This window comes from Phyllostomus hastatus, unplaced genomic scaffold, assembly GCF_019186645.2.
Source record: "Phyllostomus hastatus isolate PE091 unplaced genomic scaffold, TTU_PhHast_1.1 phas_contig_29, whole genome shotgun sequence".
Classification (NCBI taxonomy): Eukaryota; Metazoa; Chordata; class Mammalia; order Chiroptera; family Phyllostomidae; genus Phyllostomus; species Phyllostomus hastatus.
In genome coordinates this window covers 33,825,908-33,845,335 of record NW_025333835.1, presented here as the reverse complement: position 1 = coordinate 33,845,335, position 19,428 = coordinate 33,825,908, and the positions used below count along the sequence as shown (strand labels likewise).

The following is a 19,428-nucleotide window of genomic DNA, read 5'->3' as shown; positions in this document are numbered from 1 at the left end:
TAAGCAAAATAGTTTGACTCTAATGAATAATTTCAGAAAGCTTTTTTTAATTTGAAAAAAAACATTTTGTCATCCTTTGCCAAAAAATTGTGGGTAATAATAATGAAAATGGTCATTTATTCTTACAAATAATATAACCTTCATACCTTGCTCACATTCATGCTCAAATTTGGTTAGTTTTTTCTTAAACTTTTAACAAACCATAGTAACAATTATGGGCCTGTAATAGAACTACACACATAATCTACATAATTCCAGCAAAATTTGGACAGTTCCCTAGCTCCCCAGCTTTTTGTCGTGAACAGTTTTTTAAAAATATCCACTAGAGGGTGCTGAAGGAGTGAAAATGCTTGGCAAGAAGGGCGGTTTTAGGAATGATTCTTTTCTTACTAAAATTATAGTAATATTCAAGGTTAGTTTTAGATTGAAAATTCTTATTGCCATTTTTTTCTTACCCTTGAAATCATGGACTAAACAATGATTTCTACTAGTAGCAACGATTTGTAATATTTTGTGGCAAGTGTGTGTGTCTATGTACAGAAAGGAAGAGCAGGTAAGTGCAATTCTCAATTGCTTTACATTTTAAGGTAGATAAGCTATATTTAAAAAATTGTTGTACTGCTGAATAATTTCTTAAAGCTGTGAACATCTAAAAATAAATGTTTTTAAGTTTTAGTATGTTTGAGTTACAAATATAAATGAGAAACTACTTGTCCGAAATAGTTCTCTGATTACAATTAGTCAAAGAAAATGATGCAAAATGGTGCGAGGAGAATTTGTTTTACTGTGGTCATGTGACTTCAAACTTGATACTCTTTAAAGGTGATGACATTGAAGGTATTTTTGAGTTCAAATGAGGGTTTTATCGGTATTTAATTTTATTTGTTATTGCTCTGGAAATTCTGATATGGTATATCCTTCCTTTGATATTTTCCCCATAGACTTCCTTTTTTTCACCCTCCCACCAAAAATAGTAAGAAAGGATATCTGTCCATTTAAACAAAAGTAGCTTATTTCAGTAATTTGATGATTAGATGTTAGTTTTTGTTAGAAATTTTTGTGTTAGTATTTAATAGTACTTATTATTTATTATAGATCAGAGTGGTTTGTGTCCTATTTCAATATGGGAAACATGAAGATTTTAGATCACACACTTTTATTTTCTTAAACACAAAATATACAAAGTAATATTATATAGGATGTATACGCCTTTGAAGTATGTCATAAAACCCTATTATCCCAGAAGAGATATTGGAGAATAATATAAGATGTATACAGTAAAATCATCAAAAGGGTAGTTGTTACAAAAATATCCATATTGAATTATAGGTAAGGTATAATTCCTATTAAGAAAAAAAGCCAACATTATTTAGTGAAATCTGTCATTAATGATTTATCCATTTTCTTGGTAATATATGTCAATGCATGCATTTTTATATTAATATCATCGTTATCAATTTAAAAATACAAAATGAAAAGTTGCAGTCTTCAACAATTCACTTATAGTTTTCAACAAACGTGTACCTTGACAATTATTTTCTTGCCTTACAGAACCTAGATCCAATGGTAACAAAGAATTTTATTTCCATCCAAATGAATGTAAAGTATGATACTTAAATTCCCATACCAACTAATCAACCTTAAATTGAAAAAGTTATTACTTTCATTTCACAATGTAGAGATTATAGATGAGCTTATGTAGAAATTAAATATGCTTATATTTATACACACATATATAATGTTTATGGTCATGATATTTCCAACTTTATCTTGTTAAAATAATACATTAAAAGCAGCTGACATGTTTTATAAAAATAGTTAAGTATCCCAATTATAAGATTAAACCTTAAACATGTTTTCATCTCTCACTGGCATAGTTATAGGTGATAGAGAGAAGCAGTGATGTCCAAATTGTGATTGGCAATAGGAAGGCATCGGGGATTTAAAATTCCTTGCAGGTGATCCACCTAACTGATAACCTAGTATGCATATTTGATAAAGTGGCATTTGCCTATCATTATTGTTAACCATTTGAATACAAAATAATATAATCAGACAGATTGAGTTATTAATAACTCTTAAATAACATTTGGAAAGATTCAGAGGATCAATATTTAATTTTTAGTTTCCAATATTGGTCTTTAATACTATGCTTTTATTAAATGGACAGAATTTAAAGAGATCAATATCTATACATTTCTAAGAACTAATAAATAAATATACTAAGGTTATACAATAGTGAGAACATACAAAGAAACCATTCATCTTGAATAACTACATATTTAACTACTTTTCATGGTGCAACTCACTCTGCAGTACTATGGAAAAAATACAAAGTAGATACTAGCCTTCCCTCAAGGAATCTTTACAACCCAAATAACAACAGTCTGGCATTATTCCCCGGGACCTCGTTTTCTTGCTCACCATTAATTATTCACTATGAAAATATTCACCATCATTTCGTAGGGTTTTTTTTTTTGTAATTTTTAAAAATAGTTTTTGTAGGCATCCATTTGAAGTAGGGGATTTGATGAAACCTCAACTATGCTTTGTATGAAGAAAGACAGCTCAAAATCCAAACTTCCAGGAGAGAGTTTTATTTCTTTTGTTTTGTTTTAGGTTTTGCCAGATTAAACAATGCTATCAGGGAGTTCTTTTGTGTCAAAAGATTTCAGGTTAAACAGAGAGTACTATTATAAGACTTCTTTCAGAACAAGGCAATCCCGTTATTAGTTTTATACCTTTGATCTGAGTTCAAATTGAGCATGAAGGAAACAGAATTTAAATAACAAATTAACCTTTTTACTAGCGGTACAATGTAAAAGACAAGTTTCCTAAATACCCATTGATGTGAGACTGTATAAATTATTATATCTGCCATACAGATTTTTCTTAAGATGCATAAACTTTTCACTAAAAGTTACTATTCATGAGAAATGTCTGCAAATGTTCTCATATGCAGAGATGTTGTTGCTAAAGGCTTAGAACATCTTCCACCTTCTAGATTACACAGGTAATATTTCCTCATTAAATTACATGTTATTGTCAGAAGTCAAGTTGTCCAAAATGATTATGCTCTGACTCTAACAGAAGAGAGAAAGAAATGGCAATAAGAAGTTTTGGGCTTCTCTCCCAGTGAAAGATGGAAGAAAACCATATGTTCCAGATTGAAGGATCAAATTCAAAGTTCACTGTATAGCATGACATTGTAAAAAATAAAAAAAAACCAGCATTATTTTATAAGAGCTATTATTTTTGTATACAATGGACAGAAATGGAATACAAAATAAATTTAATAAATATTTGAGTTGAATTTAAGCTATGGGACTATGAGTGAATTTTATTTTTCTGATTTCTTTGGAATTTCCTTTTGAGTTTCATAATAAAACAGATATACTTTTTAAGCATATACAATGTTAAAGCAACCTTTAGTTCAAAATATGAAAAGGAAATAAGACATGGTGTAATGTTTTAAAAAAATAGTGCGCTGGGTCTCTATATAACTGTAAATCTAGAGATTATTTGCAGATATATATGTAATATTCAATTATAATAGCATTATCATGCTTTTCAGTGTATTCCTCCAAGATTATGGAGAAGACAGAGCCCAAAGTAATAGGTATTCCCCAATGATTTGTGCTATTTCCCTTAAATAATTATGTATTTAAAAAGGTGACATTGATTTAGGATTATGTCTCTGCTTATTCTGTTTCTTCACAGAATGACATAACCATTGTACATTTAGAATCCATCTATGGGATTATCACCCATAGAGGGTCATCGTGTGATGCTTTCTACCTTCAGAGTATTTAAACATTCCTCAGTCTATGCACAGAATTGTGCAAAGTCTTCTCTTTTCAAGACTTCCAGATCCTTAGGTTAAAATCAATCTGGCACATGTGTTTGCTTTACCACTTAAATATGGCAATGAAAAAGGCAGGCCCGTGCTCTGAAGTAGAACTAGTTCTTTACAGAATGAGTAAATCTCTTTCTTTGTTTAATCTTTTCTCTTTCCAGTGTTTAGTCTTTGTCTTTTTGTACTATCTGTGCCATGTGCATTATCGGTCCAACAAATTTAATAAAACGTCATTTTATCCAGCCTTTGCTACCTTGTAAAATGATTGTCTTCCCCCCATTTACATAAGCAGGGGAGGAAGGACAGTCTCCTAGCTCCTCATATATAGGGTTGGCCAAAAGGTACATATGTTTTTTTTTCCTTAAAATGAAAGACACATTCTTCATTTTCACCAATAACTTTATTTGATTTGGGTTTTTTAAATATTTTATTTATTTATTTTTTAGAGATGGGAAAGGAGGGGAAAAAAAGAAGGAAAGAAATAAAAACATGTGGTTGTTTCTCACAACTCCCTCCTCTGGGGACCTGGCCCGCAACCCAGGCATGTGCCCTGACTGGGAATTGAACCAGTAACCCTTTGGTTCACAGGCTGGTACTCAATCCACTGAGCCACACCAGCCTGGGTGGATTTGGATATTTTGAGTATGTTGATTATCTGCTGCATGGTATAATGTTGATTGTTCTCAATTAATATCTCAGTTGGATCAAACTGAAGAAAATGAGAGAAATCTGCATAAATCTGTAAGGACATTTGTTTCTTTAGTCCCACAAGTCTCTTTGAAAATCATTCCTCCATGAACTACACTTCAAGAGCATTTCTTCTGGCATTTTGCTGCCAAAACTTAAAGAAATGCATTTGGAGAATTATGTCTACAATGTTGGAAGAGAAATTATTTTAGCGCCTTGTTTCCACATTGTCACCACTTACCTAAATTAATACTTTGATTTAAGTTGAGTTGGTTATCAACTCGCAGCAAATTGTGCCTAAAATTGATGCCTTGCCTTTATTCTTTCTTATTCCCTTTATTTTCTTATTCCTCATCTAGATTCTCTTTATTCACTTCTTAATCTGTATTATAAACTCTATTCCATTTTGGAGCACACAATGTCTCTAAAATAAATAAGAGGCTTAATGAGTAAGAATATAACAAAGAAAAAATGGAATGTTAAAAATTGCATCAAAATCCTTATATTTTAAAACAACTATTTCACACTAAGGATATGAAACTTTATGAATTTGAATGCATACATGTAGATGATCATTATATAATACAATCTAATTTTCCCATTTTGATAATTTAACCTTCATGAAACCTCTTTTTGAAGGGTAGCTTTTTCTGAAATGAGACTTAATATTATATAGGTAGCCTAGAACCTATAGACAAGTGTGTTTCTAAACATAGTATGTTTCAAAATAAGTGATAGTACCTAGCACATTCATTTTGGGTATAAACAAGGTCAGGCACTTACAATGCAGGTAAAGAGGACTAATTTTTAAAGCATGGGCATTTGGGGAAATAAGGAATCTGACAGTTGAGAGTTTTGTTAGTGGTGATTCAGAAAATTTTAAGAGTCGAAGAAATGACTACATTTTAAATATAATCATTTTAGGACAAAATGCTCTCTGACCTAGTACCATAGAAAATCATGACATTTTCACTTCCATATACTCATTTAACGTGTTTTATTTTATCTGAAAATATATAATTTTATATATTTGAGAGTGATAAACAGTGTTTGACTGACAACCATTTGCAATAAAGATGCTTGAGTATAATTCTTGATAATCATATTTCTGTTCCAAATAAATATTAACTGAAAAAGGACCTTATTTCTAATCTCATCATTGAAACTTAGCTGTAGGGAAAGAAATAATGAAGTATAAAACTTAGAGTCTCTGGCAGAGGGTTTTTTTTAAAAAAATGTTAAAAGCCTGAATTCAAAAATGCAGATATGGCAAGAAAGCAGTTCATGTGAACACTTTAAAATTTATTTGGTGCACAATTTCAAAACAACACTGAAACCACTCTTCTTCAGGCAGCATGCATGCAGTTTTTCTGCACAGATGTGAGCAAAACACACAGTAGTGTGCCAGATTAAAATTGAACATAATGTATTATTTAGTTTTCTATATACCACAAAATAATCTCAGACATTCAAAATGAGATGTAATTATTCCCATCACAATGTCCTTACACTCTATTTGGTAGGAAAAGGGAGTGGGGGGACCACTTGCAGAAAGAGTAGCAGTTGAGCAGTCCCAAGGTGGAGCTGTCTCTTCTGTTAAATGACACTGGCAGATTAAAGCATTCTGATGGGGAAGGGCTTAAAGGCTGAGTCAAAAGCCAAGAAGTCTCTTTATTTACGCCTACCTCCCAGCCCTTGGCAGTCTGACTAATAACAAACTGAGCTAACAAGAAAGACTAGAAAGGGAAGAAAGAGAACACTGCTGCAGCTCAGATCTACAACCTCAGAAAGCAAGAGTGAACAGCCCCAGCTCTGGGAAACGTCTTGTTTATTGACTGCATTCCGCAGCTTGCAAATGGTTAACTATATGCAAAAAAAGTCAGCATAGCTGTGAAGTACGCTGTGAATTTTAATTGGAGGCGGACAACTGCTTCAGGATGATCTAGTGTGCACTCTGCTTGAAATATATTTTCAGTGAAATGCTCAGCACTGTGTTTCTGACTAGAGGCTTTCACTTTATAAAAGTGATGGGACTTGCCAAAAAGTGATATTTGCAAGGAAAGTACACGGCGGTTAGTGTTTTCTTTTTTAATAAAGAAACTGAATTTACTTTGAACATCTCTTCCAGCTGTGCACTACAGATAACGTCAGGAAGAGTCTCTGCTTTACAGGTAAGATGAATGTTTCCAGGCTTTTGTGATACCAGTTTTTGCATCATCCTTCAAATGATTCAATGTATATATTTCCCCCTTTAAAAAATGACTTTGCATTACAGGATATCCAGTTGCATTCTTGCTCATTGGCACCACTAATGCTGTAGCAGATGCATGTTTTCTCTGAGCAGCATTTAGCCCAACAGCTGGCTGTGGAGGAAAACGAATAAAATAATATGCCACTGTAATTTTTTACAGCACGCAGATTGTTATTGGGAATTAAGTACGTGTGCTTCCTGAAGAAAAGGTCACCTCCAGATGACACTGTTGAACTTAAAACATAGGCAGAAAATTAAAGGATTCTTTGTATTTTGTATACTACTTTCATTATTTCCTGATGTAACAGTGTTTTCTAAAATATGTGAATGGACATTTTGGACCTCTTTAACAATTGAGTCAGAAATTGTCAATACAGAACTACTCTTCAAATTTGTATGTATGTCTGAGAAGATAAATTGTTTTTTAGGATGTTTTGAAGAGCATAAAATGCATATCAGATGAAAAAGTCATGAGAGATTATCATCTGGAAGTTATTTACTCTTTTCTCAAGATGCTGTACCTGGGGAAATGAATAATACTCTTTCTCGGTAATCTTTGGAGAAGTGTTTTTATTGTTTGTGGAAGCCAATCCACAAGTTAAAGGCTGCAACTACAAGCTGCTTGATTTTAAACACAGTTCTCAGAGCCGTTTAAAATTAAACTATTTCCCTTTGGAAAAACTGAGCCTGCTAACTTTTCCTTTCTATGGAAAGGCATTATGTTGTTTTATTTCTTTGGCTACCTTTTACTTTTTCAAAAAATTGATGCTATACATGTTTTCATTTAAGCAATGTATATTCTTGGAATAAATGTTTATATTTAGGCTTATTGATTGGGTTCTGGGATGGTTTACCTGACTGCGAATTTTAATTAAATTCAAAGTTAGTGTACATTCCACCCAGAAAAAGGAAAGCACTTAACATTTGGAAAAGTTGAACAGTTATGAGATGTGGTGTTTGTTTACTTTTCAATTTAGTTTACATAAATTTAAGGTTCATATTTAAAGGAAGGGAATAAAATATTATTAAAGCTATGCATTCACATGGTCACTACTGTCATTTCAGAGTTAGAATCTTTATTAAAAATTGCTGTTTCAGATGCATGTCTCAAATTTTTAAGGAGCTAGAGTATGTGATGCTGCTATCCTGGACTGTCCTTTCTTTTTATTTAGAAAATTACAGATATTCTCACATATTTTAGTATGATGCAGTCTGTTTCAAGTTCATGGTTTGCAACTCTTAGCCTTATAATAAAAGAGATCAATTGCTTAATTACATAGTGACCTTCAGTGCCCTAAAGCCTATTTCAGGACCTCATTAGGAAGTCATTTGCTAGAAGTTTATGTGAGGCATTGCTTACTTTTTTATCGTAGCCATACGTGCATGCTAAAGATCAGTTTTTCTTCTTTATTTTTAGTATTTTAAAATTTAATCTTTATTGTGTTTTTCTATGACCATTTATTCCCCTTCTACCCCCCACCTCCCTCAGCAATCACCACACTGTTGTCCATTTCCATGAGTCCTTTTTCCTTTCTGCTCAGTCTCTCTACCCCCTAAACTCCCATGTCCAGCTTCTTTAGTTTTTATGATATTAACCTAATTCTTAAAAAACTATAAGTATTAGAAAATATCCTACATCTAGAAATTCAATATAAAGCATGACTCAAGTGAAATTTGAATGGGCACTCTTAACCATACATATCTAACACTGTTAGGCTGATACAAAGCACCCTAGGCAGCACAGTTAAAACAAAATTCTTTTTATAGTGTTCCACTTTGTTACACACTCAGAGACATAGTCTCCTTAAGGTTTTTAAATAAATGAAATTAATAAGGATGTTGAGCCAGAATCCAAGCAGGTTAAAACACAGGCACATTATTAGATGCTGCAGTGTGACACCAAGTTAAAAATTAGAAATAAAGAAATGCATAATGCATGCATACATACATTTTTCCTATGATTTTTTATTCCCTACAGTTCTCTCTTCTTTTGGCTAATACCTACATATTTGTCTTATACTTTAATCCTCCAGCCTTAGATTCATTGAGGTTGTTGCAAACATACACCTTTGCATCATATCAAAGAATCATGGTCCATTTAGCTGACACCTCTGTCATCTATTAAAATGTGGTTTATTTGGCAGATGTGAACACAACTAATGATATAACATTTCAAATTTTCCTTGACCTAAATTTTATAATTTGTTCACAATTCAAGTTAAAACTAAATCAAAACACATCTGTAATCATATTAGGAAAAAATAAAAAAAATATAGAAGCAGCAAAATATTCATTGGTTTCACAGTAATCAATGTTTTTCTTTGTAGTGGCAAACGTAGCTTTTGGCAAACATCAGATTCGTTTCTTCCATGTTCCCACCCACTAAAGCCCATTGTTGCTGCGTTTTATCTTCCAGAATCCGATTCTATCCCATGACAACATGAAGCTGTGGATTCATCTCTTATACTCATCTCTGCTGGCCTGTATGTCTTCACAGTCCCCATCTCCAATGTCCTCAGCCAGAGGTTCTTGTGATTCTCTTTGCAACTGTGAGGAAAAAGATGGCACAATTTTAATAAATTGTGAAGACAAGGGTATCAAGCTGTTATCCCAAATAAGTGTGCCACCATCACGACCTTTCCAGTTAAGTTTATTAAATAATGGTTTGACAATGCTTCACACAAATGACTTTTCTGGGCTTAGCAATGCTATCTCAATACACCTTGGATATAACAACATTGCAGATATTGAGACTGGTGCATTTAATGGCCTTGGCCTTCTAAAGCAACTTCATATCAATCACAATTCTTTAGAAATTCTTAAAGAGGACACCTTCCATGGACTGGAAAACCTGGAATTCCTGCAAGCAGATAACAATTTTATTACAGTGATTGAACCAAGTGCCTTTAGCAAGCTCAACAGACTTAAAGTGTTAATTTTAAATGACAATGCTATTGAGAGTCTTCCTCCAAACATATTCCGATTTGTTCCTTTAACCCACCTAGATCTCCGTGGAAATCAGTTGCAAACATTGCCTTATGTCGGTTTTTTAGAACACATTGGCAGAATATTGGATCTCCAGTTGGAGGACAATAAATGGGTCTGCAATTGTGACCTGTTACAGCTAAAAATCTGGTTGGAAAACATGCCTCCACAGTCCATCATTGGTGAGGTTGTATGCAACAGCCCTGCGGTTTTCAAAGGGAGCATTCTAAGCCGACTGAAAAAGGAATCGATGTGCCCCACTCCACCCGTGTATGAAGAACACGAGGACCCCTCCGGATCTTTGCTTCAGGCAGTAACATCTTCGATAAATGATAGTCGCATGTCGATCAAGACCATATCACCTTTAAAACCACCCACCAAAGCACCAGGTTTGATACCTTATATTACAAAGCCATCCACTCAACTTCCAGTACTCTACTGTCCAATTCCTTGTAACTGCAAAGTACTGTCCCCATCAGGACTGCTGATACACTGTCAAGAGCGCAATATTGAAAGCTTATCAGATCTACAACCTCCTCCGCAAAATCCTAGAAAGCTTATTCTAGCAGGGAATATTATTCATACAGTAATGAAGTCTGATCTAGTGGAATACTTCACTTTGGAAATGCTTCACTTGGGAAACAATCACATTGAGGTACTTGAAGAAGGATCATTCGTGAATCTAACAAGGTTACAGAAGCTCTATTTAAATGGCAACCATCTGACAAAATTAACGAGAGCCATGTTCCTTGGTCTCCACAATCTTGAGTACTTATATCTTGAATATAATGCAATTAAGGAAATATTACCAGGAACCTTTAACCCAATGCCTAAACTTAGAGTCCTGTATTTAAATAATAATCTATTGCAAGTTTTACCACCACATATTTTTTCAGGAGTTCCGCTAACAAGAGTAAACCTTAGAACAAACCAGTTTACTCATCTACCTGTGAGTAATATCTTGGATGACCTTGATTTACTGACCCAGATTGACCTTGAGGACAACCCCTGGGATTGTTCCTGTGACCTAGTTGGTTTGCAGCAATGGATACAAAAATTAAGTAAGAACACAGTGACGGATGACATCCTCTGCACTTCTCCAGAGCACTTAGACAAGAAGGAATTAAAGTCACTTAATAGCGAACTTCTTTGCCCAGGTTTGGTCAGCAACCCATCTCTGCCAACTCAGACTAGTTACATAATTGTCAATACTCCCACGACCACAACTACAGCAGATACTATTTTAAGATCACTTACTGATGCTGTACCACTATCTGTTTTAATATTAGGACTGCTGATTGTGTTCATAACTATTGTGTTCTGTGCTGCAGGGATAGTGGTTCTTGTTCTCCACCGCAGGAGAAGATACAAAAAGAAACAAGCAGATGAACAGATCAGAGACAACAGTCCAGTACATCTTCAATATAGTATGTATGGCCATAAAACAACTCATCACACCACTGAAAGACCCAGTGCATCACTCTACGAGCAGCACATGGTGAGCCCCATGGTTCATGTCTACAGAAGTCCATCCTTTGGCCCAAAGCATTTGGAAGAGGAAGAAGAAAGGAATGAGAAGGAGGGAAGTGATGCAAAACATCTCCAAAGAAGTCTTTTAGAACGGGAAAATCACTCGCCACTCACAGGGTCCAATATGAAGTACAAAACCACAGACCAATCTACTGAATTTTTATCCTTCCAAGATGCCAGTTCATTATATAGGAACATTTTAGAGAAGGAACGAGAACTCCAACAACTGGGAATCACGGAATACCTAAAGAAAAACATTGCTCAGCTCAAGCCTGATATGGAGGTACATTATCCAGGAGCACACGAAGAGTTAAAATTAATGGAGACATTAATGTACTCAAGGCCCAGGAAGGTATTAGTGGAACAGACTAAAAATGAATATTTTGAGCTCAAAGCTAATTTGCATGCTGAACCCGACTACTTAGAAGTCCTGGAGCAGCAAACGTAGATGGAGAGTTTGAGGGCTTTTGCAGAAATGCTGTGATTCTGTCTTAAGTCAAAACCTTGTAAATAAGTGCCTTACATGAGTGTGTCATCAATCAGAATTTAAGCACAGCAGTATTTGTATGGGAATAAAAGAAAGAAAGAAACTCAGGGATCACTGGGAGAAGCCATTGTGTTATTTTCTGGCAATTTTGTCTGTCCCCAATAAAATAAATCCTTGCATGTAAATCATTCAAGGATGATAGTAATATTCCTCCACATACTTAAAAGTGTTTCACAGAAGTCCTCTTGCACATCTAAAAGGGTTGACAAAGTAACCCTATTGTTCTTGAATTGTTTTACCCATGGGTTGAATAGAATTGAATTTTGTCATTTAAAAATTATACGTGTATATGTAGTTATAATATGTAAGAAATATATTGTTTATATAACTAGTATATGTACTGAAAAATGTACGTTGTTAAATGCATCTAATTTTATTGCAGTAAAGGCAAAAGGAACTGGACCTTTAAAATGACAAATAGTAATAGTAAGGAAAAACATAGAAAGTTGAATTATATAGGCTATGAGTGAACCAAAACTTTGAACATTTGAGGATTTTTTTAAGTGCTCCTGCTATGCTTTCTGAATTTAAAGTTAAACATGATTAGTAGTTGTGGTGGAATACACAAGCAAACTGTTTGGGCTTTCTGCACATTTCGTGTGGACAATCTTATTGTCAATGCTGCTGTGAACTAAGATATGTCATTTGTGCTCAAAGTTTAAGTCTTATTCTTTGAATATTTAAAGAATGCTACTGATATCCAATTGTAAATATGACTAGTGCATCTATTAAGTTTGGTTTCCTTCATAGCATTAATCCTTTGTAAATTTGAATGACCACGATAGAAATATGTTTCTTGTGGCAAGTAATTCACAGGTATAAAGAAATAGGAAAAATATTATTATTTTTATTGATGTATAATGATAGTTGCCATAAATTAGTAGCAAAAGGCACTTCTGAACATAAGTGGTTTAAGTTGCCTCATGAGTGGCACAATGTAGCTTTATTTTACAAGAAAGTATAGCTAGATTTCTATGAACTATTTATTCTGTACAGTTTTGTATATTTTTGGTTCACAAAGGTAATTATTCTTGGGTGCCTTTTAAGAAAATTAAAAATACCACTGATTACAATAAAACTAAAATAAAAATGCTCTTTTTAAATGTACTTTCTTCAATTAGTCTGATCTGTAATTCAATCAAGTCAGGACTAATCCATACACTCACATCATGCACGCATACAAATGCAAAACGCAATTCTGCTTGTTGTCTTCCACACAGAATCATCAGTGAAAAGGCCACTCAAAGTCTAGGTGTGACTGACAAACAGAACTTAAATGTGACCAGCACTTCTTTCCAGCCTGCAATTTCCGCAATCAACACAAATGAAAATGGTTCTTTTTCTTCTTTGTGATTATACAATCAACTGTGCAACAGATTTTCACAAAGCAAAACAAGATTAATCAAGGAAATCTAGTTTTGTGTTTTGAACACCATGCAAATCCATGTACAAGTTTGGGAAGGAAACGATTCCCTTTAGGTAGAAATTTCTCTAATGTAGTTAGCTCTATTTTAGTGAATCCTGAATGTTCTATTAAATGTTTTGGCTTTCAACATCAACTGTCTGCTCTACTAGGAAAACAAACATACATTATTTCTTTGATTTTGAGTGAGAAGACTTCCTGTTGTTGAAAGCAGTAGGGGCCTTGGCAACATGGTATGAAAAATAAGTATAATCTATCATGACATCATATCAGTAAGGTTTTCTTTTTAAATCACCAAATTATTAATAGAAAACAATTAGTATTATGTGTTAAAAGGCTCATTGTAAACCTGAATTTCTCCATTAACTTTCAAGATTGGAAAGGGCAAGGTGAGAATTCTTTTTATAAAACCACTAAGGGGAAATCTATGTACATATTGAATGCTTGATATATTTATCCATTAAGAAAAATATTCAGCACAGTAAGGAATAGTAAACCTTCCAAAGCTTAAATTTGAAAGTTACAAAGTACCTTTGTTTTTCTCAATAGAGCAGCATTCATGTTAATGCAGTTCTATTCAGCTTGAGCATAGTATCTGCCAATATTTTCCGATTCCAATCAAGTGCATAAATGTGGAAGAAAACTGAAAAAATCCCCACGCCTTGAGGACTCTTGGAAGGACTCCATGAATGCAGACAGGGACATGTCCTCAGAAAATATGCTTTTCTTTTTGGTGGGAAAAACATTTAAAAATTGTTACTTATTGTTAATTTCCTGAAGCAGTAACATTTGTTCTTCAACTTAAAATTAAGGCAGTACAAAGTTATTTATAAAACCATCTAAATATATCCCCCAAATTAAGTACAACCCCAAGATTGTACTTACCCATGGGAGTAAAACCCAAAAACCCATGGGACTCCCAAAAACCCATGGGAGTCAGGATATATCTTGTGATGACATAAGAATCATTATGATTTTTAAGGAATAAGTCATTTTAAAGGCTTAAAAGTTTCATTCATGATGAAATCTTTCTTAAGTGATTTGGTTCCTGGCAGGCAGTTGAGAGCTGAGAAAGCTAGTGTATTACATATCCTGTTTGATCCTTTACCGAAGCAATCACTGTGGTCTGTTTCGGTAATTAATTGATAGATTCAGAGTCCCAAGTCCTAATTCAGTATCCTCAACCTTATTTACATCCCTAGGCATTCTAAAAATAAGCTAGACTTTTAATTACCCTATGCTTTTCTATGAACATATGTTTTTCATAGAAATCACTTCTATGATTTAAACAGAAGTTATAATATACTTATTGCACATCAGTGTAATAAGTATATTACAGTGTAAGTCCTCATTTGGGTCACAACCTAGAATTTTTGCTACATAGAGATACTCGTGTAGAATCATAGTAAGTTAGATTTATTAAAACATGTCAATTTGTTAGACATAGATTGTGCTAATCCCAATTTAATCAGTAGTCTTTTACTAAATAACTATTAAATATATACTGTAAACTTACAAGTGTGCTCTTTAAATAGCTCCCACCAATTTCCGTACTGGGACAGATTTTTTATAATGCGATAAGAAAGAATGATGTCAATGATGTTGGCTTCCCCTCCTGAATGAATCATACATCATGGAAGAGAGAAAGACATTCTTCTGACCTGATATTAAGTAAATTGAAGTACCATCGAAGTGACCATTAAGCAGTGTTGATGCTTTGACCCAACTAATTGAAAAGGCTTTAATTTTGCTCCAGGATTCAAGAATGTGATTTGAGTATTCCTAGGTTATTAAAAATTCAGCTTTTTAAAATTATGGCTTATATTTGTTCATAGGTCTTTATATTTGGATAACTACCAAATAAATAAGTATACATTTTATTTTGTGAGGAAATAACTAATAAAGATGAGGTGGATAGTAGCTATTGCTTCAACGTACATGTAATTTATTCTGTATTATTTATTTTGCATTGATAACTAATGATTGTATAGTCAAAGTTACTTTTAAGAGAAGAAAAATACTGCTAAGTTTCAGAATTATTTGACCAAAACTTTTCTTTAATAGGAACAAACACAAACAAATATTTAAAGAAAGCTCCCCAAATTTCAACAAATATGAGTTACTGCTAAATTCTTACTGGAGACTATTCTCAACATAGAAACTGATCCATATGCATAAAAATACTGACCATCTGAAAAGTTTGGATTGACTAGTAATTGGGAAATGATTCTACAATGAATTTGAGGATTATTTTCTATTCCTTTTCTCTGAGCACTTTTATAACATAGGCATGGATGACTGCAGTTTTCTTCTTGGGATATTATAAAAGGACACACTTTTCTGGTAGGAAAAGAGACAGTTACCAGCTCTCAGCTGGAGTACTCCTACATCTGAGCAGACATATCAAGGATGACCTGTTCAATGAGGAATACATAAATGATTAAAAATAAAATATTCACTTTGCCTCTTTAATTCCTTATGCCCTGAACAGATATTTTCCCAAATGTTACATGAGTATTATAATCACAACAATGCCTCAAATAAAAATAAGATACAATAGCTGTTTGTCATTGAATTATAATATGAATATATTATTAAAATTATTTTGTTTACCAAGTTTTTTTCATATAAATATGCACACCCTTAGCTGTTTTATAAAACACAGCTAGTTTTCTTTGTGTACACTCAAATGCTAGTCTGTGAAAGTCTGTGAAGTTTTGTCCAAATCGTACAGCTTATAAGTGAAGGAAACAATGACCCTAAAACTCTGTGTAACAGCACTAGTGGTGAGCTGCAAATCTAAAAGAATTTTTCTAAATATTTATTAATCACAAAACTTTTTTACCAACTACGCTAGAAGATGAACTTACTCAGTTTTTTTTAATTTTATTTTAATCATTGTTCAAATACAGTTTTCTCCCTTTTACTCCCAATCCAGCCATGTATGATGATGCTATACATGTTTTCATTTAAGCAATGAAAACTTTCCCACTTCCCTCCCATTACTACCCTCCCCCTAGTTTTTGTCCATGTGTTCTTTAAGTTTGTCTTACTCAGTTTTTTAAAAGATGAATTTATATTGATTACATAAATCTATTTTTATGTACATGTAAACAGAGAGGAGACTGCCAGATGTAGAATCTTCTCCTAGCTGCTTTGGAAGCATAATCAAATTAGACAAATACTCTTCTGTTAGTAAATGTCTTTCAGCAGATCAGTGAATGGAGAAAGGAAACAATTCAAAACAACTAAACTTGCACACCCATGAACACAAATATCCATGTTATTTCCAATTAAGATAATTAAAAATTATACGCTTTTAAATAAGGTATTTAATTTTAAAATTGAAAAAAGCAGAAAACCTGATCTTTCAAAAATAATTGTTTGCTTCTTACATCTGATTGGTTCTACCAGTGACAAAATTCAATCATTCTGTTGCAAAAAAATTTGCTCAACTTTAGCCCTGGCTGGCATAGCTCAGTACTGAGCGCGGGCTGCAAACCAAAGTGTTGCAGATTCGATTCCCAGTCAGGGCACATGCCTGGGTTGCAGGCCACAGCCCCCAGCAACCTCACATTGATGTTTCTCTCTCTCTCTCTCTCTCTTTCTCCCTCCCTTCCTTCTCTAAAAATAAATAAATAAAATCTTTAAAAAATTTGCTCAACTTCAAATTCTTCGTGTTGATGAAATCACAGGTAGTGAATGAATGCATGTAAAGTGTATAAGCCATCCCATAACTTGGTGTTATGGACAATTGAAAGGCACATATGCCCCTGCTACTATGTTTTTATGATTCATACTGTCAAAAGTTAATATAGCAAAGCACGGCAGAGTAAGAAAGTTAATGATAGAGTTCAGAGGAGTCATGATTGTAAAAGAGTAAGATCAGTTTAAATGCCACATATGGTTTCATCAGTTAAGATTTTCAGAGACACATTTGGCGCCCATTTCTGGCATTCTGAAGGACTTTGGCTTAGAAAATATATATTTGAAGAATTCCATGTTTTATAGTAGAGCAAACAATTTCATATACCAGCATATCATAAACTTCTGGAGTTCATCAATTCTAGTTTTCTCATTTTACAAATAAAGGAGTTAAGAGATTTGTCTTACATTATATAACTAGTAAGACTAACAAAGCCCGAGTTGAAAATCTGTTCTATTGTGGTTTTATTATGTTTTGTTTTACTCCCTTTTTTCTTCACTGGAATTCTTGTCATAAACATAAATGTGTGCAGGACAAAAGGAATCACAGAAAAATACGTCTTGCTGTTACACATACTCTGCTTCTGCATTTAGGTAGGGCACTGTGCTTTTAATATTCCTTTGAAAAAATTAGACATTATAGTTACTTTAGGCATAGATTATATGATCCTGGCTTATTCAGAATTACATATAAGCACATTTTAGATATAGCTAGAAAATGTTAAATGACTTAGTGGATTGGACAACATATACAAAGACAGAAGCTCATTATGTAGCTTTTTTTTAAAATCCAGAATAATGAGTTACTATTTATGAATACTCCCTTTTCAAACACAATTTATTAAGAATTTATTTACTATTCTAGTACATAGAATCAAACATTGACAAAGAAAATATAATACAAATAATTATCATGATATTGCATTTATTTTAAATGTTTTGTATAAACAATATATAGTTTAAGCATTGTTAGAATTAGCATACATATAGATTCGGTATGAGATATTTTCATTATTCCACTTTTTAGACCTCTCCCTAAAGTGTCTTTATTTCCATGTATTTCTTGTAAGCTAAAATAAAGATCTTAATTTTAGTAAATGTATCATTTCAATACTAAAAAGATAGTATTTATTATAAAATGAGAGATTTGTTTCTTAAACTTTATTTTTAAAACAGTTTTAGGTTCACTGCAAAATTGGCGAGAAGATAGAGTTTTCATATATCTGCTGACCCCAAGAAGTCCAGCCACATTGCCTATCAGTATTCCAAACTGGAGTGGTACACCTATTATAATAGATTCACTTCTATTAAATCATATTATCATGATAAGTTGACAAGTTACACTAGGGTGCCCTATGGGTGCTATATATTCTGAGTTTTGGAAGATGTACAAAAATATGTATTCACCATGGTAGTATTATTATAAAGCATATTTTCCCTTCACTAAAAATTCTCTACTCTTTGTCTAAGTCATCGCTCCTTAGCAACCACTTATTTTTTTTTTTTGCCTTTTCTAGAAGGTCATGTAGTTGAAATATACAGTATGTAGCTTTTTCAGATTGGCTTCTTTCACTTCCTAATAAGCATTTAAAATTGTTCCATGCCTTAAAAATAAATATTATTTTATTGTTTGGATATAACACAGTTTATTTATCCATTTGCTTACTGAAGAACATGGTTGCTTCCAAGTTCTGGCAATTAGGAATAAAGCTGCTGTAAATATTTGTGTGCAGGTTTTTATTTGGACATAAGTGTTCAACTCATTTGGGTAAATACCATGGAGAACAACTGATGGATACTACAGAAAGATTTGTTTTGTTCTGAAAGAAACTGCCATACTAGCTTCCAAGGTGGCTGGGGCATTCTACCTTCCTGTAAGCAATGAAAGAGAGTTCCTGTACCTCCACACCCTTTCCAGCATTTGGTGTTGTCAGCATCCAGGATTTTGGCCATTCTAACAGGTGTGTTGGTATTTTGTTCTCATTTTAATTTGCATTTTTCTGGTAACATACGATGAGGAGCATCTTCTCATGTGCTTACTTGCCATCTGGACATCTGCATAAGTTGGATATCTGTTAAGCTCTTTGGCCCACTCTTTATTGGATTGTTTGTTTACTTATTGTTGAATTTTAAGAGTTCTTTGTACACTTTGGATAATATTTCTCTATCCAATATATCTTTGTAAATATTTTCCCATAGTCTGTGGCATGTCTCTCATTTCTTCAACAGTGTATTTTATAGAGCTAAAGTTTTTGATTGTAATGAAATCCCACTCACCAGTTATTTCTTTTAGGAACCATACATTTACTAGTGTCTACAAAGTCATTGCCATGCCCTAGGTCACCTAGATATTCTCCTATGTTATCTTCTAACACTGTGATAGTTTTGCACATTACATTTAGTCCTATGATTCATTTTAGTTAGTTTTTTGTGGAGGTTGTAAG

General features: G+C 33.3%; 1 protein-coding gene across 1 annotated transcript; it reads left to right on the top strand.

Annotated features, from left to right (window-relative positions):
• The first annotated feature begins 6,269 nt into the window (after positions 1 to 6,269).
• Positions 6,270 to 13,036, top strand: SLITRK6 (SLIT and NTRK like family member 6). Its single transcript, XM_045838876.1, has 2 exons — positions 6,270 to 6,714; positions 9,211 to 13,036. Exon 2 carries the CDS (start codon positions 9,235 to 9,237, stop codon positions 11,755 to 11,757), a length of 2,523 nt encoding a protein of 840 aa, XP_045694832.1. The 5' UTR covers positions 6,270 to 6,714; positions 9,211 to 9,234; the 3' UTR covers positions 11,758 to 13,036.
• Positions 13,037 to 19,428: the final 6,392 nt, after the last annotated feature.